Source organism: Notothenia coriiceps, unplaced genomic scaffold (genome assembly GCF_000735185.1).
Source record: "Notothenia coriiceps isolate Sejong01 unplaced genomic scaffold, NC01 NC01_scaffold00029956, whole genome shotgun sequence".
In the NCBI taxonomy this organism is placed as follows: domain Eukaryota; kingdom Metazoa; phylum Chordata; class Actinopteri; order Perciformes; family Nototheniidae; genus Notothenia; species Notothenia coriiceps.
The window spans coordinates 6,289-16,449 of record NW_011362657.1 but is presented as its reverse complement, the minus strand read 5'-3'; the positions used below and the strand labels follow the sequence as shown (position 1 = coordinate 16,449).

General features: G+C 41.7%; 1 protein-coding gene across 1 annotated transcript in view; it reads right to left on the bottom strand.

Annotated features, from left to right (window-relative positions):
• Nucleotides 1-363: 363 nt before the first annotated feature.
• LOC104959121 (transmembrane protein 47-like) overlaps nucleotides 364-10,161 on the bottom strand; it is an 11,806-nt gene continuing 2,008 nt past the window's right edge. Inside the window, exons 2-3 of the mRNA XM_010786971.1 lie at nucleotides 5,411-5,551; nucleotides 364-3,473 (exon numbers count right to left, since the gene is read on the bottom strand). Of these exons, the coding sequence (XP_010785273.1) occupies nucleotides 3,295-3,473; nucleotides 5,411-5,551 (320 nt within the window). The 3' untranslated portion in view covers nucleotides 364-3,294. The remainder of the gene's footprint in view (nucleotides 3,474-5,410; nucleotides 5,552-10,161) is intronic.

The following is a 10,161-nucleotide window of genomic DNA, read 5'->3' as shown; positions in this document are numbered from 1 at the left end:
AGCAAATCGATCAAACAACAGGAATACTTAGAAATATACATAAATTAAAAATGTATTTTGCTAATTTGGAGGGAAACTAGTGTTGACTTTGGACATTGAATGCACCAGGTACACCGCCATATTAATAAGCATTTATACTCATTGTAAAAAAGAACACAACATATTTAAAAATGTCTATCTTAGTGGTGGTTTTCCTTTTTTCTGAGAGGTCTTACACCTGAACCACAGTCCATTATGAAAGGGTTTATTGTGTTGAATTTAGCTTACAACAATCCTGGTTCGGTAAATAATACTAAAAGTTAAGTAATCGTTTCAACGCTCACAGGATGTGACAACAAAATGAGACACAGAGTGATGCAGAGACATTCTGGTTAGTGCTTTAATGTGCCAACGTACAAAGAGATAAATGCTGATTACTGACATCACATCGCTACAATGGCATCTAAAACATGCCAACACACATGCACACACACACTCTTTCTGTCATTCACACACACTTCCTAAATCCCTATGCACATCATTAGACAGTGTTTTTCTCCATTATACTGGGAGATGAGCGTGTACTTTTCATCAGTAAATGAATAACCAAACAAATGCTAATAACTACAAGTCAGACCTGGGCTAAAACATACAATCTAATAATGGGTAGAACATATTAAAGGCTAGTTCTGTGTTTGTTCCACATGAACATACCAGCCTGGATATTATTTTCACCCTGAACCACATGGAAGTGCTTCATTATAAATCAAAGCATGTAGGTCATTTTTGAAACTGGTGCGAACATATTTGCTTTGTCATTTAGAATCAGAGACTCAAAACATGCAGCTTTGAGAAGTTAGGGTATCTTTGTTTTATGTAAGTGCTGTAGAATTGTCACTTTGAATCTTGGATAAAAGATGTATTAATAACAGCAGATGTATAATGTTAAACTACCTGGCAAAATAAAACTGTACATCTTAACTCTGTCTGGGTCAACTCCCTTTGACTGTGTCTAAAGTGAGAATAAAAGTGCTGTAGCGTCAGACTAAATCAATAGCTGTTTCAGTGCATCAAATATCAGTTTTATACCCATGGAAGAGGGCCACATTCTCATTGAGATCTGAACAATAGTGATTTTTTGGTTTGTTTTGTTCCGATCTAAAACAAATTAACACGTGGCCCCAATTCTCTTCCGTTAAACCAGTGTGAGTTTGAAATTTAAACGTTTAAAATGCGAATTCCTTCCATTACTGTCACATATGTGGATATTGTAAATGTAAAGTGTTAGTGTATATATTAACCCAGGTCTGTTACAGTGTTAATGCCGAATGCTTCTCTACTCCACCAAAGCACAGAGACGTTTCTAGGTAGCAAAAACACCGTCACTAATCTGTGATCATTCAGTATTCAATACTGATCAACTGCTGAAATACTGGTCTCATGCTGAAAAGCTGTTATAGCTTAAGGAATAAGTGCTTCTGTTTTACTCAGTGCTAAAAAAAAAAAATCCACTTACAAGCAGGAGTTTTTTCTTCCCAGAAGACCCATACTTTCATTTGACATCCACCAGTTTAATACTAGAATATACACAGTGAATTTACAGCATGAGGTCTATGGGAGTCTGAACAGGCTTTTAAAGTGAGAGTAAGGGGCTTCAACACATCCTTTTGGCAAATCAGTTGTTGCTCAAATGAGCTGCTTTTAGAAGCAATGCTGTTGTGGTGACAGGCAGAACTCATCAGGGACAACCGACATCATTGTGGCATTTATATGGAATAAATGGACAGCCGCACAGCTCTTCATTTGTTAAACTGGCGGGGGAGGCGGCCTGGATCCTATTTTTGGGTCATGGTTTCTAGACAGAATATGCCACAATGGAGAGCGCAGACAAAAGCCGCTTGAATCTCCGAAATGTCACCTGGAGGAGTCTTATTTTGCATTCGGCTCCCTGTGCGCTTTTTAAATGACAGAATGAATGAAGAATGGAGGTCACGGGTTCCACAGGAAATGGAAATAGGTTTTTGCACAGTGAAAGCTAAACATATGCGTTATCACCTGCTTCTTTGGGAAATAAAATGTGTATAGAAGTACAGTGTTTACTTCTCCATCCATATTTACATTCCAACAATTACATTAACAATGTAATCAGTTTTCTATGAATGTGATTTTAAGTTGGGTTAGTGCATTTTGACTCAACAGTAACACACAATTGCAGCTTGTTGGAGCAGAAAGCATAACCAATACAATTATAATGTGTGTTTTTAACAATGAGTTCAGAGCCACACACTCATATAGTTTGCTCAGACTGCAGTTGGTAATAAAAAGGAAGTGATTTTGGATTTTGCTCTAAACTCAAATGCCACCATATTGACTAACAGCTAAAGGCCACATTTTCTATCTAAGCTGGCAACTTACATTTATGAAATTAGGTGTTTTTGTGAATTCTCTTCAGCTCAAGGCATAATCACATTATTCCACTTTCTTAAACTATTGATGTGCACTCAAGCCCCCCCTGCTGGGAGATCTGCCGGTGGTGTAGCGGACGCAGTGGAGCTGGACCGAGGCGGACGGATGCTCCCAAAGTCACGGTGTGGACAAACAGGCCTCATTGGGAATCGAACTTTCAGCAGTCGCTTGGAGGCGGCTTTACGCAGGCCCATCTCACACCTCCGGCCGAGGCTAATCAATCATGATGGCTCCGTGTCGGTTGCCTCGGTTACAGACGACGGTCGATGACAGAATATTGAGCCGGTGTCTTTGTTTTATCATCCACCAATCTGTCGTATGAAAAGTTATAACTGTAGATCCTCTTCCGTGTCCTTGTGAAAGTTTACTCCAGATGAAGAAAAAGTGCTAAGCTAATGATGCACTGATGGGGCAGGAGGGGGTGGGGGGGGGGGGTTAAAACCCCTGGNGGGGGGGGGTGTTAAAACCCCTGGAGGATTGGATGATGACAGGTGAAGATACACGTTCCGTTGGATGTGCATGTGTGCGGAAAAAGCCACTCATGTTTCCTCTACGACAGAATCAATAAGTGGGGCTGATAGTTGCTATCCTTTGTTACTGCAGGTGTAGTATGACCCCTCCCCATGATACATCTGGTGACATTAGGGCTGGTTCCAATATGCAGCCTCACTTCTGTTCACCGAGGCAAGAAAATAAATCCTTGACAACCAGCTTAACCCCTTCAATTGCCCCCAGGGTTAATTGAAATACAGTTATCGGCTCAAAAATGTTTTATAGTACTCTTTACAGTTCATGGGAGATGAGTCATTTTCCCCCTTGAATATCTTATGTTCTCAGCTTGATTTGGAGCTAGTAATACTCCTCGTAGTTCTTGGGGTTCAGGCAGTAGAGGATTCCCCCGCCGAAGGAGAAGATGGTCCCCCCCCAGGCCAGGCCGTAGCCCCAGTTGAACTCGTGGTAGATTCTCAGGTTGATGCTCTGGACGAACTTGATGGGGTAGAGGACCAAGCTGAAGGCCTGCAGGACCACTGGAGGGGACAGGAAGACCATAAGTGTCATTTATTAAAGGAGGCATATACAGTATAATGGACAGAACAAGAATATGTTTACATGCTGTAATATTAAAAGAAACACATTATTTTTCTCATACTTTCTATCTGTATTGACCTTCTGTCAGAAACACACTGTTTTAGCGCCTGTCTCTAAGGCCCCTCCTGAAAAAGACCACTTCTGATTGGTCAGCTGTACTTTACTTCACATTTGTTAGCAGTCACGTACAAACACTTGAGGAATTCTAGAGAAATAGCAGAAATTAGCATCGACTGAGTCGTGAAGAGCCTCGGGGGAATGTCATTTAGCTCTGTTTAGTTCATTTAGCACGGCTTTGAAAAACAAAATAAATCAAACTGAATCAGGCAGGAGGCAAGGAGCAGGGCTGAGGGAGGAGGGAGGGGGGAGGAGGGAGGAACAGGAGGAAGAGACAGAGGTGGACTACAGGCTCCAAGGACACAGGACGAGTTTGATGAAGAGATGAGGGAAAAGATGGACGAGGGGGGTGAGAGATAAATATATAAAAAGGGAGGGGGGGTTGGATGGCAGTGGAACAAAGGAGAACACATCAATTGTTGTTTCTTCAAAGGGAATTCATCTTGTGGGAACGCAAACAAAAAAACTAACACGGGATACATAACATCCAAAAACATGCAAACATTACCACAGATTGTGTGCAATGCAGCTTTAAAGAAGTAGTTAGTTGTCAAGAAAAGTGTATGTGATCCATCTTTCCCCGAGGGGTATCTTTAAAGTCCATTCAACACACTTTGCCTCTGTGCTCCGCTTTTAAAATATCTTTTACAGATGTTGTTTGTGTTCCATCACGGCAAAAACTACTTTATTTTGACAGCTAGGGTTTTTTGTGCGTTTGTTTGTTAGTATTCATAGATTCTATCCCTGTTTTGCTCCCTCTAAAATGAAGCTGAATGCTTTAAATATTGATTTAATTGCACCAAAGTTCATGCTAATTAAAATCCTTCTCTAAAGTTTTATGATGTGCTGTTATAATTATGCAAAACAAAATCCAGCTACAACAACTTCTTCAAGTTTGTGTCTTATTTTTGTGTTTTTTGGCGCTTTTTTTTTCCACCTTCAACCCTGAATATTCAACAATATAAGGAAATGGAAACCCCAAAAGTCACAATAGGGACTTTTTAACATATCAATCCTACTGTAAGTAACAAATATAAATATGTTTATATCCAATCTGCTTTAAGCACTTTTACTTTGTATAGATGCATTGAAAGTATTTCCAGGATAAGAAGATTCTTTGAGAAATCACACAGATTCTGAATTCTCCAAAACCAGCCCTTTAAATAAGATTGTCTCCTTGTTTTTTCACTTCAGTGGCATTCAGAAGGCAAGACATCCAGCTTTGGAAAATCAAACATTTCACGCCTAAAAATAAATACAATTTCCAATTATTCCGGGAGGTTAGAACCCGGAAAAAGGAGGAAACTTGTCAGTCGTCCAACTTGAGATTTGGGCTGGCGGGGGAAATTAAAGGGACAGGCATGACTCTCCGCTCTGACCCGACTTATAAAAATAGGATTTTCTTTAAATGAGTTTGAGGGAGAGAAGAAAAAAGTGTGTGTAAACCTGAGTGTGTGTAGTGTGGTCTGTGTGCACATTTAATAAGTAAGGATTATCATTTAAATGCATGTCAGTTTTCAATGTGATACCTTCAACCTTCCTATTACCTTGTCTAAATTGGCTAATTAAGTGTGTAAGTGTGTGTTGTGTCATCAGGTGTGCATAACGTGTGTGTGGCCTCAGACCCAGACCTGCTGAGTGTGTATTGACAGCAGTTCATTGTGTGTGTGTGTGTGTGTGTGTGTGTGTGTGTGTGTGTGTGTGTGTGTGTGTGTGTGTGTGTGTGTGTGTGTGTGTGTGTGTGTGTGTGTGTGCTGACCTGCAGCGAAAAGCATGGAAGCGACGGGTGCGTAGAATCGTCGTCTCGTGCCGATGCACACGGCAACCAGAGCGACCAGGAATGACATCAGCACCAGGGCTCCACCCCCTAGCAACAGGGCCAGCGTAGCAACCTGCCAGTCTGGAAAACAGAAGGAGAAGAAAAGACCAAAGGTTAAAGTGATGGATGACAGAGAAATTGGTAAAGAGAAGAAGAACGTGACAAAGTAACAGAGGGAACAATCATGAATAAATGCAATATTGTATAGATAAAAATGAAATGCAAAAAATCCCAAGTGGGCCTGGGACGAGAGACAGAGCCACGAGAAACATATCATTTGATTTTGATATTTTATATCACTGCCTTTACCACAAGCCCATCAAGTATGTTGATTACATGCAGAACAAAGGAGCAGGTGAGGACAAGAGGAAGGTATTAAAATGGAAGGCGTAAGGAATTAGGACAATGATGTAAAACAAGGAGACAAGATGATAAAAAAAGGATAGAAAGTTGAAGGAAAGATGGGATAAGGGAGATAAAGAGGGAGGGGGCCGGGTAGGAAAGAGGCAATGAAAAAGAATGATGGTGGAATTAAGGAAGCATGAACACATAAAAGAAAGTGAAGGTAAAAACGGAAAGCAAGGGGACAATTTAAGGGAAGGAAGGAAGGTTGAAGGGAATGAGAGGGATGGGATTAATCAAAGGATATAGCAGGAAGGATGTGAGGATGATGAAAGGAGGAGGAAGATGAAGGAAGGTGGACTGAAGTTAGGAGAAAGAGAGAATGAAAAGGAAAGAAAAAGGGTGTGATGTCCTTAAGGGAACACTTAGAAGGAGCAAGGACGGAAGAAAAAGACAGGCAGATGGAAGGGAAGGCAAAAGGAAAGAGGGAAGACGTGAAAGAGCAAGGAAGAGTGTTTAAAAAACAAAGTTAATAATGGATCAAAGTGGGAGAGAAAACCGACAGAGACAAGTTAAAGTGAGATCAGGAGAGGTTTGGTGGCGATGAAGCGTCTCTGATAATGCTACAAGGACAGAGGGCAGGATGAAAATAAATGCCAAAAGGAGGTGGAGAAGAGGAGGGGTTGCTTGTGGTGAAGGCCGAGGAGGAAGAGGAGGAGGTGGGGGGAGGTGGCGTGAAGGTGCGGGGGACCGAGCAGCGCTGAGTGAAAGTAATGAAGAGAGGGAGAGAGCACTTAGTATACCTGAGCTGACAAAAAGCCTTGGCGAAAAAGCTTTACTGGCACGTTATCAAAAATCTGTCCGCGTTTATATATAGGGGAGCACTGTGGCGCTGGAAACACACACACACACACACACACACACACACACACACACACACACACACACACACACACACACACACACACACACACACACACACACACACACACACACACACACACACACACACACACGATGTCACTTTGCTTTTTGTTTGGCCACACAAGAGAGTGTCACAGTGGAATTCCTCTATATACAGTATCTTCATTATCATGGGGTATTTACGTCCATTTCAAGGGACGGAGAAATTAGAACTCCCATAATAGCGACATTTTGCAAAGCTCTTGTACAATGTACGGCACTTTCTTTATTAATACATCTTATTGTGAACTAGAAAAAATGGTCTCCGGCTAAAGTTAGTGGGCTAAAGTTCACTTGGTTCTCTAAGAAAACAGATCAGTTGGAGTGGATGGATTTCACTGTGAAATGTCTCTATTTGCCATGCTGGTGTGACGGCAAGATATAGACACTAGATACAGACGGCTATATAGACACACATATAGGCTACGCACGTGCACACACACACACGCACGCGCACACACACACACGCACGCGCACACACACACACGCCTCATCATTAAATCCATCTGGGCTCAGGTGGAGAAAGGAGATTTGACCATTTCTCTCACCTTTTCTCCCACCTGATGCTGTCAAAGTGATCATGTAAGCTGCTGAAAAACCTATTTCTGCGCACAGCTGAACTAGGATACGATACATGAGAAAAGACGTTCATAAATAAAGTAACCCGAGCTCCTTAAGGAAATGCACAAGCTTTAAAGGCTTCAAACTTAAAGATATGGATCAAACAGCAATGAAATGTAGCTGTCAGTATTGAAGCTGTTTAGGTTGTGAAAATATAGTCGGGTGAAATGTACTGCCTTAGTTTGGTAAAAAATCTAATGAAAGACGGAAGATGGCGGGGGGGATAAGGAAAATGTGATATTTGGAGGTAGAAGGAGAGGTGAAAGATGAGATGCAGAGGTGGATAGTGGGAGGGAAGGAGGAAATTAAAATGAGAGAGGAGAAAGTGGGAAGAGAGGAAGATAGAGAGCAGGAAGAGGAGAGGACATTCAGAAGCATCTTGTAATTCAAATGGAAAGCAACCAGACATTTTCAATTTGACTGATGCTGAGGATTGTCTTCTGGACAAAAAACTAGATGTCTTCAAAATAGTCGCAGGAAATGTTGCCCTCTATACGCAACACAACAAGGACAGAGGTAGGGAGGTAGAGGGATACAAAAGGGGCTTAGGTGGGATATCAGTCCTTCGTATTTAACTTTCCTCGAAGCCATAGAGCTGAAGCAGCCACAACCAATCAAATGTCAGCATGAAATTGGAAGGAATCCAATATACAATCGGTTATGACAACAAATGTGTTCATACTTTAGTCACATTTCTCTCTCAGACACCCTGAGGCAGAATTGGCTTTTTTATACGTGTTTCGTGTGAGATTTGCAGGAAAAATGAGGCTAGCCTAGTTAGCCTAGCTCGTCAGTATCAACCAAGATCTTCCTTATTTGAATGTAAAGACACATACTGTAGCCTACTGTCGCTAAAAAAATACATTAACCTCACCCCCTCTTTCTCGCTCACGCACACACGTGCACAAAATGGCTTTAACCATAAAACTCTTTGCAGTTTAGCTCTCATACATATTCAAAGCCTTTCTTCCCTGTCTCTCTATTCCACACATGGCTGGTTTGAAGTTTTAAAAATGTATCACGGGCACATATAGGAACCGCACAATTTGTCACATGTACCGTATGAAACCTCGTTCTTTCTCACACACACATACACCTGTACACTGGTTGGGGTATGTAACTTTTTAATTAGTGCCTGCACCAGCTTCTCACACACAGTGAGCTGTTCTCACTCGCAGGGAGAAATACCTCGTGCTGTAAGGTGACTGTTTGTCATGTGACAGGATTACTGCGCTGCACTGTCACATTCTCTCTTTACTGTAAAGAACTGCAAAACAACCAACAACCAAGATATGTAAAGCAACGAAATCCAGTTTGATTCCAAGTGAACATTGCAGATACAAATTCAAAAACAAGGAAATGATTTAAAAGATATACAATAAATAAAAGTTACAGTTGTGTTCTTGAGTCCAACAAGTATGGTGTGTATGCGCTGCTGCTGCTGCTGCTGCTGCTGCTGCTGTACTGCTTTGAAGCTTGATTTGCATCCACCAAAAGGATTTGATGTGTTTGGGCCCATGCATACCCCTTTCTCAACCATGCCCCCAGTGTGTGTTTGTGTGTGTGTGTGTGTGTGTGTGTGTGTGTGTGTGTGTGTGTGTGTGTGTGTGTGTGTGTGTGTGTGTGTGTGTGTGTGTCTGTGTTTGTGCCCACTTTAAGATTTTTCATCTGAAGGCGTGTTCTATTTGTCAAATATGACGGCATTCGACTCGAGGATTTCTGTGTGGCGCTGATTTGATCTCACACGCTGCTGGTGATTGAAGTGTCTGTCGGCCACTGCCATCAGTATCAAACATCCTGACGTAACGTTGCTTCATCTATCGGTTAAAGTGATGGCCATTTTGTCAGAGTGGCACATAAATGTTGCATGGCTTTATTCAGATATGACATATATAGAAAGTGGCGCTGCTGGAGAAGTGAGTTTGAGGAAGAAAAGAGATTTCATCAACATAAAAGCTGTAATTATGACTGGGAAAATCCACATATTTTTGAAGAAGCTCCAAAATAATACCTATTATCATTCCACCTGCATCAGTTAGCAATGAAACTCCTGTTTTAATTGCTACAGCTGGTCTTTATACAGCAGTTCTGCAGAGTCAGATGTTTCCTTTATGCCTTTGTTTTCCATCCCACTCTAATTAATCAGCGGCTATGCTGTGCATGTTGTAAACTGAACATTTCTCACTCTGATGGAGGTGTTACGATCTATGTGCATACATTACATCTGATGCTTGTTGTTGGGGGCGAAGCATTTGTGTAAAGCCTGTTGGTGTTCCCTTGGGTCTCGAGAGGACCATTTAAGCCCGTTTACAGTAATATCATTTTTCTAATGTTTCTTCTGTGTAGTTCAAGTTAATGTAATGAGGTGGCTCTACTGTAGTTGCTCTACTTGTATGTGTTTTGTTCTAGAACAAGCCAAATTATACTAGGTTTTTTTTTTTATTAAAGATCTATGTGTGTGTGTGTGTGTGTGTGTGTGTGTGTGTGTGTGTGTGTGTGTGTGTGTGTGTGTGTGTGTGTGTGTGTGTGAGTGAGTGTGAGCAACAACAGAGAAATCAGAGTGTGACATGAAATATTCAGCTGGGCTTCAGAGGAGACGGTCCAGAAATAGGTCAGCTCGACGTGGGAGCCTCTTATTGGCACACACACACACACACACACACACACACACACACACACACACACACACACACACACACACACACACACACACACACACACACACACACACACAAACACACACACACACACACACACACACACAC